This window comes from Erinaceus europaeus, chromosome 4 (genome assembly GCF_950295315.1).
Source record: "Erinaceus europaeus chromosome 4, mEriEur2.1, whole genome shotgun sequence".
Classification (NCBI taxonomy): domain Eukaryota; kingdom Metazoa; phylum Chordata; class Mammalia; order Eulipotyphla; family Erinaceidae; genus Erinaceus; species Erinaceus europaeus.
The window spans coordinates 105,532,199-105,545,968 of record NC_080165.1 but is presented as its reverse complement, the minus strand read 5'-3'; the positions used below and the strand labels follow the sequence as shown (position 1 = coordinate 105,545,968).

General features: G+C 46.6%; 1 protein-coding gene across 6 annotated transcripts in view; it reads right to left on the bottom strand.

The window, feature by feature from the left end:
• WNK1 (WNK lysine deficient protein kinase 1) overlaps nucleotides 1–6,256 on the bottom strand; it is a 160,542-nt gene extending 154,286 nt beyond the window's left edge. For 3 of the 6 annotated variants that reach the window (XM_060190328.1, XM_060190329.1, XM_060190330.1), the window contains exon 1: nucleotides 4,655–6,255. In XM_060190328.1, coding sequence (XP_060046311.1) covers nucleotides 4,655–5,437 — 783 coding nt within the window. In that variant the 5' untranslated portion in view covers nucleotides 5,438–6,255. Of the gene's footprint in view, nucleotides 1–4,654 lie in introns of all 6 variants that reach the window. The other 3 variants (XM_060190326.1, XM_060190331.1, XM_060190332.1) reach the window with 3 other exon arrangements.
• Nucleotides 6,257–13,770: the final 7,514 nt, after the last annotated feature.

The window sequence follows — 13,770 nt, the reverse complement described above, 5'->3', positions numbered from 1 at the left end:
GGTACAGGGGCTTGCATTTGTCTCCAAAATAATTTTTTCTTTATTAGTAGTATACAATAATTTTTTTTCATTTATAAAAAGGAAACACTGATTAAACCATAGGATGAGGGGTACAACTTCACACAATTCCCACCACCAGAACTCTGTATCCCATCCCCTCCCTTGATAGCTTTCCTATTCTTTAACCCTCTGGGAGTATAGACAGACCCAAGGTCATTGTGGGATGCAAAAGGTTAAAGGTCTGGCTTCTGCAATTGCTTCCCCACTGAACATGGGCATTGACAGGTTGATCCATACTCCCAGCCTGTCTTTCTCTTTCCCTAGTGAGAAAGGGCTCTGGGGAAGTGGAGCTCCAGGACACATTGGTGGAGTTGTCTGTCCAGGGAAGTCTGGTTGGCATCATGCTAGCATCTGGAACCCGAGTAATGAGGATGAAGGGTTGACATTCCATGCCTGACATCTCTGGACACAGTCTGAAGTGAAGCACGTGGCCACGGTGGTACTCCTTGACTTAATTAGGTTGGGATTGGCGGATGCACTATCATTTGGTATGAATTGAGAGATGCATTCAGGAAAGTGAGCCCCACCCTAGAGGTTCCAGGACTAGGGAAAATATAGGCTCTAAAGAGGAAGTGGGAGGTTCCTGCTGTCTTAGGGTTTAAGAAGACAATAGATAGTTATTGCTATAATCAAATTATCTGGCAACTGGGTTAACTTTGAAATATCTGTCTGTTAGGATTTGATGTATCATATACAACATCATTATGTCCTTTGGCATTATTTGTATATAGCTATGCCACTGGTTGCTTCTGTTCTTCCTGGTCTAAGCTTTTAAGAGTCAACATATCAAAGACTCAGCCCTATGTATTAAAAAGACTCAGTCTGTGATTTTAAAAGTTTGAGACATTCAATCAGTTTTCCCCCCACTCATATTAATTAGTGATTTATATAACTACAAATTGATAGGACTGTACATAAACACCATTCCCACCACCAAAAGACAATATAACCCTTTTATATTACCATTCTTTGTCTAACCCTGTCTTTTGTTCAAATTTGCCTACCCATAATTATTATTCCTATTCTGCCCTATTGTTCTCTCTCAACTATCACAAGTACCTCAAGCTCAGTACAAACTGAATATAAACATTCATTCTATTATCACAAGCACTCTATAAAACAGTACCCTTACCAAATTCTCTTTTCAGGTAGAAAACCAGCACAGCAGTTGCCCAAAGCAGCACAATCATAGCTAAGAAAATATTTAAATCCAAGCAAATTTAGCCTTTAACTGCTGTGCCATAATCAAGAAAAAAAAAATGTCCCTTTCAAATCTAAATTCAGGTCATGCATGCTAAGCCTCACCTATTCCTGCAGAATAGATTGACCCTCCTTAAAATGAAATAAAATGCAAGATACTAAAAAAATAAATATAAACAAGTAAGCAAAACCTAATCACTATTTTAAATTTTTTCATGGTATACTAATGCTTTCAGAAATAATAATTTGATATAATCACTCTTGCTTTTATCTTTAAAAAAAAAGCCAACTAAAAAGAAACCTAAGCAATAGATTTTGAATGATTTCTGGAAAAGAGAACTCAGTTTTATTTGAATGTTTCCATAGGGATTAACTAAGATGACTTGTCAGTGACTACGATATCTTGCACTAGATTGGGAATGTCCAGTAATGAACTCAATCACCAACCAACAATAGATTCTCAATTTGTTTTATACCAAGACAATTCTCTTTCCAATTTCTATCTACGATACAGTCAAGGAATAAAAGTCGGTTAATCCCTTAAAACTAAGTCAGAACTCTTCATCATTAAGAGGGGGAAAAAAACAAAAAACAAAAACCCAAGTGTCAATTCTTCGTACCAGTGGTTACTTCTTGCAGCAAGATATCTCTCTCTCTCTCTCCCCCCCCCCATTTAAACGAAATCCTACCTAACCAAAATTATACCATAATTACTTCTATTCTGACCTGTTTAGAAGGGATAAAGGGCTTACGTCAAATCACCAATCATTGAATAATTTGTCCAGCAGATACCCTACAGTTATCTGAATTTTACCCATGTTCCTATTAGTGATTCTGAGAATACAATCAAACTGAAAACAAAAGAACCTATTCCCTGAAGCTTAGCTCTTAGTTAGAACTGAAAGTCAGTGTAGATATAGAAGGAATGTGAACATATGTAAAAGGAAAGGGGAAAACCCTCTATATTCATGAGGTCTTTTAAGAGTTATAGCAAAGAAATACCTTATGGTTTCTTTTTAAGAAAAAAAGGTGAGAAACAGGTAGAGACAGAGTTGAGTTATGGTTTCTTAATCACAGAACCACATCCCATTTCTACAGCATTGCTAAACATTTTATAAAACACTAATATACCCACTAGTATATGAGTCTTAACTTACTAAGACAGAGGAAAGCAAGCACTAAATATATATATATATATATATTAGTGCAAACAAAATTTATGACGACCTCCCCTTTGAGGTAGTTTTGGAAACAATCTCATCAATATATAAAGTGAATTTATCAAGTGCATTCAGTATTTAGAGAGAAGTTAGGATGCAAAGAGTTTCAAGTAAATAAATCATTCCTAAACCTGTGTTACTATGTTCTCTGAAAACAAATTATGCTATGTTTCTTAAAACAAACAAACAAAAAAGACCCCTCCCTTACAAAAGTAATGTAAACTCTGAAAAGTTCAAAGATATTTTCTAACTGTGGTCACTGGTCAGAAAATTAAGACACACCATTTGCTTAATAAAACTTGGTAAAGAAATATGCAACTTAAAAGATCTTTCCTCACTTAAGATTCTGTGGTTAGTGAAGCACTAAAGAAACAATGCTTGTTTTACTCTACAGCTATACACACTGTGACTAAAAATAAGCTTGATGGAAAGAATGGTGCTTGATTTGTATACCACATTTACTATCTCCAAAAGGCTGTTTACCAATCTACATTTGATAAAAATCAATACCCAAATCCTAAGTCAGGAATTTGCCAGGGTTACAGAATTTCTGTAGAAGTCTGACAATGACTTCCACACCAAAATAGAATTGTCTCATTTGAGATTTACTGATTAGTCATGTACTAGGCTGTAAATGCTAACCAAATTATTAGACCCTGATCAGTTTAATAGTTGGTCTTCACCAACCTAAACAAGTAATTTATTAATTTTATGGTTTTAAGCTCCTGTCTTCCTACAGAACTGTATGTATGTTGTAAGTAAATACTATCAGGGAAAAAAAAAATTTTCAGTAGTCCCTTGCCTTGAACTTTTTTTCTTTTTCTTTTTTTTTTTTTTTAAAGTCAGAGCACTACTCAGCTCTGGCTTATGGTGGGTGGGGGAGATTGACTCAGGTACTTTAGAGCCTCAGGTATGAGAGTCTCTTTGCATAACCATTATGCTATCTACCTGCATCCTAAACTTGTTCTGAATTTGGATCTGAAAACAAACTCAACCACAGGGCAAATGTCCTAGTCAAAATGTATTCTAACACTAGACTTCAGTTTTTTTTCCAGTTTTTATTTCACAATGCTTCAGAAGTTCTGCGCATTCATTAACTGTAAAATTTATATTATGTTCTTACAGTAATTGCCAGTTTTTAAGTTGACATTCTTCCAACATGTTAACATTCCTTCACATGTGACATGGTCTTGGTCATTCTGAATCTGACAGTTCAAAGGGCTAAGTGCTATTTATCTTACTAGTACATAGATAGCATGCATGCATTCCTTAATCATTCAGTTATCTTCCTATCATATTTCAACTTGGTATACAGTCTTGGTAAGAGTATGATGAACAATTACACTTTTCCATATTATCAACGTGGTTGACTTCCATTCAATGTAACTCCAGTTCCAATGACTATGTTGACTTCCTGGCAAGGGTAGCAAGCTGCTACGGGTCAAGCGACAAGAATTCCCAAAGTAATCATTTAAATCTATAAATTGCCTGCCAAGCAGATGCCACACTACTGTGACACCACGAAAGCCTTTGAGAGAAGGTAAACGGCGCACTGGGACTCCTTTGGACTCTTGGGAAACTGTGCCTTAAAAAGCCTTCTATAACATGAAGATGATGAGAATGACGTTACAGTTCTCAACAGTTGCCCACAGGCTCTTCCACTCTTCACTGCCTGTGCAGGACAGGCTGAAGAGACTCGCTTTCATGCCACAACACTGCTAGCGACCCTGAGGCATCCTTGGATGGAACAATGTCAAGTACCCAACGTACCTCACTCTTTGCAAAGTATTTATCCAGAGACGTTCTTGCCTCCAGTCTAGACCAGATGTCTACGCAAAAACTAAAACACTTGCGGAGGAAGGTCATCCAAGAACAAGGTCATTCTCGTTCTCACTGGGAAAGCACAGCCCGATCTCAGGGATGGAAACAACCAGCTCCCACCCCGCACCAACCAGCTCGGAACTGCAGAACTCCGGGGAGGGAGTGCAGTGAGCGAGGCCAGGCCGTTCTGGACTTTCCCGACTGGGAAGCTTCCCCCGCCAGACACCGGCAATACCGAGAGGGCGCTGCGGGCGCCTCTCCCGGCGTGTCCCAAACCCCACCTGCGCGCTTTTCCGCCGGCGGCGTGGGAGGTGGCGGGGGTGGGGGGTGGAGGGGCGTGTAAGGGGCTTTACCTGCAGCTCGCACCAGGCGACCTCCACTGTGGTCTCGGTGTCCAGGCCTTTGTAGACCGTCTTGAAGGAGCCCCTGCCGATCTCGATGTCAAACTTGAGGAAGCGACCGTCGTTGGACATGCCCACGGCCTTGGTCTCCAGCTCCTCGATGTCATCCTGCTGCTGCTGCTGGTTGCGGTCCTCCTGCGGCTCCCGGGCGCCGCCGCCGCTGCCGCCTCTGGCCGGGGGAGGCTCCTCTCTGCTGCCCGCATGGCCGGGCGGGGAGGCCTGGCGGTCTCTGCTGGACTCACAGGGGGCGACAGCGGCAGCGGCGAGCACCGGGCCCGCGGCGGGCGGCTCCCCGGGTTGCGGGGCAGCGGGCGGAGGCAGCGCGGCCGGGGCGGCGGCGGGCGGCAGGGCGCCCCCGCGCGGGAGCCCGGGGGGCTCGGGGGGCGTGCTGTGCGGCGCGGCGGCGGCGGCGGGCGCGCCGGGCTGCGGGAGGGCAAGCGCCAGGCCAGGCAGTTCCAGCGCCGTGGCGTTGGAGTCGCAGATGACGCTGCGGCGGAAGAAGCGATGCTCCGTGGTGGTACCAGCGGCCGCGGCGCCGCGGCTGTCCTTGTCCATCGTGTGGCGGCGGCGCCGGTACTCCTCGCTCCGGCCCGCGCCCGCGTCGGGCCCCGCGGCGCCCAGCTTCTCTCCGACCGACGAGTCGGAGCTGGAGCCGTTCTTGGGGGCCGGCGCCGGCGGCGACAGGAACAGGGCACCCGGCGAGCCGCCCGGCCTCTCTGCGGCGCCGCCGGACATGGTGGGCGCGGGGCGGTGGGGCGCCGCTCAGCACTGACGGGCCGCCGCGGAGGGCGGACGGGCGGCGGGGCCGCGGCGCGGCAGCTGCGGCTGTCGGGACGGACGGCGGAGAAGCGGGGCCGCGGGGCTTAGCGCCGCACGGTCCGCACCCATCCTGCGGCGCGCGGCGGCGAGGAGGGCGGGCGCGGCCGCGGCGCCACGCTCATGGGGGGCGGCCGGCGGCAGCGAGTCAGGCGGGGGCGGCCGGCCGACGGGCTAGGCCCCGAGGGCGGCCGCGCCGGGCCGAGTGGGAGGGGCCGGGTCGAGGGCGGTCAGTCAGCGGCGGCGGCCGCGCCTCCCACACGCGCCCCCGGCGAGGGGACCGGCCTCACTGGGCGCCCATCGCCTGAGGGCAGGGCCGGGCCAGCTGCCGCCGCCGAAGACCCACAACCCGTCGAGCCGCCCTGCCCGCGGCCTTCCGGGCGCTGCCGCTCGGCCTGTAAACCCCGGTCTCCTCCCGGGCCGGCCCCGGGCCGGAGCTGACGGGGGACGCGGGGAGGGAGGGCCGCTCGCCGCCGAGCCCGAGCTCCGCGGCTCTGCTCGGCCGGGGCGGGGGGGGGTCGGGGAGGGAAGAGAGCAGTCACCGCCACCGGGCGCCTTCTGTCACCGGCGATGGGGCGCAGAGTGGCCGCCAGGGAAGCGCAGCGTCCGCCCGGGAAACTCTCCGCGCTAAATGGCGCCGGCAGTCTCAAGCCTCCACACAGCCCGCTTGGACCCCGCCCCCCGCCGCCCCGGGCGGCCCCGCCCCCGGCGCGCGTTCGGCGCCCTTGCGCAGGCGCACCAGTACCAGGGCGCCTTGGGACCGGTAGTCCGGGCGCTGGAGGAACCCTAGGGCCTGAGGAAGCGGGCGCCTACGACTCCCGTGATGCCTCGCGGCGGCGATGGCACACTACCTCGTAGGAATTGTAGTTTCCTTTGGAAACCGCCCCTTCTGGGAGATGGATGAGAGCGACTCCGCGGAACACTCGGGTCCCATCCTGAAATCAGCGCTAGTCAGAAAATCCCTCATCCAGGGAGCCACAGTGGAAGAAAGGAAGGAAGCACAACGACAAAAAGAAGTGGGAGACGGCCCTCGAGCAGAGGCTCCCAGCATGCTCTGCTCGGGCTCGGGCGCACTGGGGCTGCGCTGCCGTGAAAAATGATCTGTTGTTCATCTCCAATGGAGAGCGAGCCTCGGGGCGGGCGGGGGAGGTGCCTGCGGACTCCTCGGTGGGCCGAGGACTTGGCGGCCGTGGCGCAGGGGAGGGTCGCGGGGAAACGGGGGCGGGGTGCCGGCAGGCGGGTGCTCCCTTGCGGTTCTCTCCTGTGCGGTTAAGGCCATGCTTGCAGCCCCAGCCCCTAGCGTAGCTCCTCCGCCGAAATGCAGTGGGCCGTCGGCGAGCTCTGCTTTGTCAGGAAATAGCGCGTGTGAAGGGGGCGATTCCAGAAAAGATGATGTGTGCAGCCTGGAGACTCAGCACATGCAGAATGCAGGACAGACCGTGCACACAGCTCTATATTGGTAGTCTGCAGTGAGGGGCACTTGGAAGTTCTCTGTCCCGTTCTTACAGCTGTTTGAAATGATTTGTTGGTACAGTATCTTAGCTATTCTAGTGGTCAATGTTGAGTGGTAAAATAATGGATTTTTCTCCTTAAAAAGATGATAAGGTCTACAAATGTTCCTTTTGCCACAAACTTGAGAGAGCTGAGTTGATTTGACTGTCCCGGGTGAAAACTCAATTTCTGTCTTCTTTTTGCTAGCACAACAGCAGCCCCTCTTCCTCATGCGTGCAAGGAAGGTGTATGTATGTGTGGTTGGCCCCATGGCTCTGATCACAGAGACGACCCCTGCACCCCAGGACCCCCACTGATGGAATGAATGCCTCGCATCCTCAGCTCCCTGGAGGCCCTGAGCTCCTGGTGACTCAAGACCCTGCATGTGCCGAGCGCCAGGGGGCACCAGACCCGGGAGGACGCGGACCCGCGAGGCTAATGGCGGTTCCTGGGCACGTCCCCACCCCCCACCAACCTCCCGGAGTGCGGGGAGCCAGGTCGCAGCGCCCCCAGTGGCTGGCCCCCGGCCTGGCGACGGTGCAGGCGGGGCGGCCGCGACACTAGCCTCCTTGCGCCGCTTCCTAGGACCCGCCTGCCGCCTCTCTGGCTGAGTGCCACTTGGAGAAGTTTTGCTTTGAATCCGATTGATTCATCTGATCCATAAAGTAGTCGCACCATTTTTCAAGTTCTGCTCATTAAAAATGACACTTTCAGCTATAAAGGGGAAAAAAAGTTCTTATCTTAAAACCAGTGCTAGCTAGACTTAACGAAGCTTGCAGATTATGAACTTTTCTTAAAGAGTTTATTTATTTATTCATGAGAAATGATAGGAAGAGAGAAAGAACCAGACATCACTCTAGTACATGTGCTGCCAGGGATTGAACTCGGGACCTCATGCTTTAGAGTCCAAAGCCTTACCCACTGCGCCACCTCCCGGACCACATGAACTTTTTAAATACAAATTTGGTGACAATTTTAAATACAAATTTGGTAGAGTGCTGAAAAAAATCAAGCCTCTGCTGGTTCGCTATGGTGATCTTAACATCGGTTTGTCTCCAACTGTAAAGTTAATAAAAAGCGAGAGAAAAACTTCCAAGTGCATGGACAATGTACTTCGTGTGACTATTCTTTGAACTTACTCTACTGTTATTTTACTAGGAAAATAAAACACGTTCTGTTTTATTAGAAATGTGAACTGGATATTTAAAGTAAAATTTAGGTTTATTGGTAAGTTAAGAGATCAGTAAATCAGGGCTCTGTGGTGGAGCACCTGGTTAAGCTGACATGTTACAATGCACAAGGACCTGGGTTCTAGACCCAGTCCCCACCTACAGGAGGAAAGCTTTGTAGTGGTGAAACAGTGTTGCATATCTCTCTGTCTCTCTCCCTTTCTGTCTTCCCCTTCCTCTCAATTTCTGGCTGTCCGATCTTGGATGGACCTTGAAAAAATCATGTTGAGTGAAATAAGTCAGAAACAGAAGGATGAATATGGGATGATCTCACTCTCAGGCCGAAGTTGAAAAACAAGAGTAGAAAAGAAAACACAAGTCGAACCTGAAATGGAATTGGAGTATTACACGAAAGTAAAAGACTCTGGGGTGGGTGGGTGGGTAGGGAGAATACAGGTCCATGAAAGATGATGAATGACATAGTGGGGGTTGTATTGTTAAATGGGAATCTGGGGAATGTTATGCATGTACAAACTATTGTATTTACTGTTGAATGTAAAACATTAATTCCCCAGTAAAGAAATAAATTATTTAAAAAAAATTTCTGGCTGTCTCTATCCAATAAAAAAATAAAGAAAAATTAGTGGTCCGGGAGGTGGTGCAGTGGATAAAGCATCGGACTCTCAAGCATGAGGTCCTGAGTCCAATCCCCAGCAGCACATGTACCAGGGTGATGCCTGGTTCTTTCTCTCTCCTCCTATGTTTCTCATTAATAAACAAAATATTAAAGAAATTTTTTTTAAAAAAGATCAATAAATCACAATATTCATATTTTGGCACCACAAAGAAATGAGGCTATTTTTGTGTTGAGTTGCCGGGATAGCCTGAGGGTACTTCTTCCCGAGCTAGTGCTCTCTGGGTTGGAGAGAACTCAACTGGAGCTGATCTAGGCTGCTGTGTGGGAGAGGGATCAGGAACTCGTGCTGCACCAACTTCCGCAGGAGATACACTCTGGAACTCTCGGAGCCGGAAAGCAATTTCCAAGTGTCTTTAATCAGAAGAGCAGCTGTTTTTATACTCTCCAAGTAGGGTGGAAACAGGATGTGATATAGAGAGGGTGGAGAGAAAAGTGACTGGTGAAAATCAGAGTGTGACAAAGAAGGGATCAGTGTGTGACAAGGAGGGGGTGGAGCAGGAGAGAATCCTATCATAGAACCACCAATGCCCTGGAGTGCTTTATGTAAAAGTGATTTATGTAAATAGACCAAAGCTTTGGATCAGCCAAATCCCTATATAAGCATATGGTTAAGCAGAAGCCAGGGGGAGATGGCAACTACCCAACATTGAGTGGTCATCACAAGACATGCCTGTTTCTGTTTTCTAAGCCCTGAAACTTTGGGCACATTGCACTGAGCACAAGCCCCTTCACAGTTACCGGACCCTATTATTATCTATGAGCATTCCTGCTTTTTTTTTTTGCCTCCAGGGTTATTGCTGAGTCTCTTTACAAATCCACTGCTCCTGGAGGCTATTTCCCCCCTTTTGTTGCCCTTGTTTATCATTGCTATTATTGTTATTGCTGTCGTTGTTGGGTAGGACAGAGAGAAATGGAGAGAGGAGGGAAAGACAGAGAGGGGGAGAGAAAGACCCTTGCAGACCTGCTTCACCACTTGTGAAGCTACCCCCCCCCCCCAAGAGAAGATCCAGGAGGTTGAATTGGGATCCTTATGCGGGTCCTTGCGCTTTGTGCCATGTCTGCTTAACCTGCTGCCCAGCCTCCGCTTTTCCTACTTCCTTAAAGTCTCTTAACTGTAGAAATAGCAGTATATAGTGGTACATAACTGCATGCTCAATCACTCCACACACCAGCCTTCATTCTAGACCCCTCATAGAGCCCCTCTTACAGATGATTTTTGGGAGCCTTAAGTCCCCATTCTCTTCTTTGTGGGAATTTCCTTGTTTGTTGATTGACTCTAAGCCATATGACCTGATTACTAGTAACAATATCAACATGTTATTTCAACCAGGAAGAACTACATTCATTATAAATAATCTGATGATTGACTTACAAGAGCCACACTTGCCCATACAACAGTTTTCCCTACTCAATTTTAACATGTTTTATTATGAAAACAAGTACAATTTTGAGTATATCCATATTGTGTAGTATGTTTAGATTTAGAGGTTAAATTGTTTAGTGTATTTTACTACAGACAGTATTTGCTAACATTAATTAATTTTTACCAAAGCACTGCTCAACCTGGGTTTATGGTGGTGCTGGGAACTAAACCTGGGACTTTGGAACCTCAGACATGAAAGCCTGTTGCAGGGGGCCAGGCAGTGGCACCCGGGTTAAATGCACATAGTACCGATATAAGGACCCTGGTTTGAGCTGCCTCTCCCCACCTGTAGTGGGGAGGCTTCACAAGCAGTGATGTAGGTCTGCAGGTATCTCGATCTGCCCCTCCTCAATTTTTCTCTTATCAAATAAAATTGGGAGGTGGAGTCTTTTCCATAATCATTTTACAATAAATGTGATGTTTCCCAAATACTCATAATGATAATAATATCCCTAATAGTGATTTTCTGTGCCACTTTAGTTTTTTCTTTTTTCCCCCCTAGAGGTATTACTGGGGCTCAGTTTCTGTGTCATTTTAATAATCAAGTAAAGAACTGAATCCTTTAGAATACATACTGATGACCAACAGGCATGTGGGCATGTGAAGAAAGATTCATATCACTTATTTTTTGAATCAATTTCTTTTCTCTTTCTCTGCTTTTCTTCCTTCTTTTCTTCCTTTCTTTACCAGAGCACTGTTCGGCTCTTGCTTATGGCTGTGAGGGGAATTGAACCGGGGTCCTGCTGTTTCCCCACCCTCAGACTACTTATTATCAGGGATATAAATCAAAGTTATGGCACCTACATAAATGAGAATGGCCTATATAAAGCTGTCAGTGAAATAGCCCACTTGGATAGTGCACTGCTTTGCTATGGATATGACCCAGGTTTGAACCTAACACTTCAGTGCTATTCTTTCTCTGCCTCTATCTTAAAAAAAAAAAAAAAAAAAAAAACTGCTGGGGTGAGGTCTTGGAGTAAAGGGAACCGCCATGCATTGTTGGTGGAATATAAACTGGTCCAACCTTTTAAATATTGGTGTGGAGATTTCTCAATATAGATGAATCATATGTTTCAGCAATTCAAAGAATAAACAGGCACTTATTTGAAATGATAAACACATGCATTCCTGTGTTTATTGCAGCATTATTTACAATCACCAAGATAGTAGAAACAACCTAAGTGCTTCATGAGAGATGAGTGGATGAGGAAGGTATGGTCTAGACATACAATAAGCTACCACTTGACTTCAGGAAAAGATGAAATGTTGCCATGTTGCTATTAGATGGACTTGAAGGATATAATGATAAGTGAAGTAAGTCAGAGAATTGACAACCACAGTGCCATCTCACTCATATGTAGGATGTAAAGAAACACATCAAGAGAAGAGACAAAAATCAAGCCTTGGATTCAGACCATAGAACTGAAGTTGCCAGAGGAAGAGGGCTGTAAGGGGCTCAAAGGCTCAGAGGAGTCCAGCAGACATTGGTGGAAGCATTTCAACACTTTGGTGAAGGGCATAGTATGACAGCTTACTTATGAGAGGTAAAAACTTACTCCTGAAACATATATAATAATGTATACCAATGTTAACTTAAAAAATTATATCTAAAGAAGAAATATAAAATGAAAAATTATACCTAAAGGAAATTGCTTGTTTAAAGAAGAGCAAATAGAGGTTGAATGGTGATGCACCTGGTACAGCGCACACATTATCATGTGCAACGAACTGGGTTCAAGCCCCTTGTCCCCACTGGCAGGGGGAAGCTCAAATGGTGGAGCAGTACTGCAGGCATCTAACCTCTCTCCTCTCCTCTCTCCCTCCCTCTTTCTACTCCTGTCTCTTGCCTTCAGTGGAAAAAATAAAAGATCACTAGGGATGTTCAATGATGGAGTCATGCAGCCACCAACCCCAATCGATAACTCTAGTGGAAACAAAAAAACTAAAAAAACAAATAAAAAAGAGACTATATAAAACTAAAAAGCTTCTACACAGTAAAGAAAACCACCAACAAAATTAAAAAGCAACCTAGAATGGGAATATGTGCAAGTCACATATCTGATAAAGGATTAATATCTGAAATATGTAAAGAACCCATACAACTCAATATCAATTACAGGAACAATCTGATATCAAGTGGGCAGAGTATCTTGAGGGGGTTAACGTTTTGCAGCACAATAACTGACATGCATATAATCTCATTATATGATAGTCCCCCAAAGTTTTCTTCCTATCTTCCCATCCCTTCCTCCCTCCCCAAAGTCCTTTGCTTTGCTGCAGTACACCAGGCAGGGTATCTTAATAGGCACTTAAACAGATAACCAACCAATACATAAGGAGGTGCTCAACCTCTTATCATATAAATGCAAATTAAAAGCAAGAGTTATCACCTGACACTTGTTAAAATGACTATTATTAGAAGTAAGAAAGCAAAAGGATGGCAGTCGGGCAGTAGCGCAGTGGGTTAAGCGCATGTGGCGTGAAGCGCAAGGACCAGCATAAGAAAGCAAAAGGACCGGAGTAAAGATCCCGGTTTGAGCCCCCAGCTCCCCACCTGTAGGGGGGTCACTTCACAGGCGGTGAAGCAGATCTGCAGGTGAAAGAATGCAGAGAGAAAGAAACCTTTGTGCACTGTTGGCAGGAAGGAGATGCTGAAGCCATATAGATAGCAAAATAACACCAGAGCTTGGGGTGAAGGGACAGTGAGGTAAAAGGGGCATAGAGGACACAAAGTTGCAGTGTATAGAATAAGTGTTGAAATTTGATATTTGGGTATGATGACTACACTTCATTATACTATACTGATCACTGGAAATATGCAAAGAGATCTCAAGTGTACTCATCACACAAAAAATACAATGAGATGAAATATTAGCTTGATTGCACTAAACATTTATATATCAAGATGCATACCAAATCACCATGTTGTAATCCTCAGATACATACAATTTTATTTATAGGTAAAGAAATAGAGGGCTCCAGAGGATTCGACTTCCGGAGGCGGAGCTACGAGCAGCAGATCGCTTTCTCTCCTCTCCTCTCCTCTCCCGGATCAACTAGGAATACCAAAGGAGACCACCCGGACCGAAACAAGACAGGACTAGAATGACCACAGAAACCCAGTAAATCACCCGTGAGTACAAACACGCGTGGCTGGTGACAGAGAGGAGAGAGGGGCCTAAGGAGAGATTAAGTGACTGCTAACAGTTCGACAGTTTGTCAGTGGAGACACCACCTCCAGTCTGCTCCACAACAAGGGGACAGCTGAAGGGAGGAAAGGACTCCCCAGAGACTCACCAAGTACAACTCTGAGTCTCCATTGCTACTACCCTCAGAATCTGGAGCAGCAACAGGGAGGGACACCAGGGCACAGAGATCTAACCGGGGAACTCAGGAGAAGACCTATACCTCGGTGGCATAGCTGAAGGGCTGTGAAAGTCTCTTTGCATAACCACTGGATTATCTCTGCCAC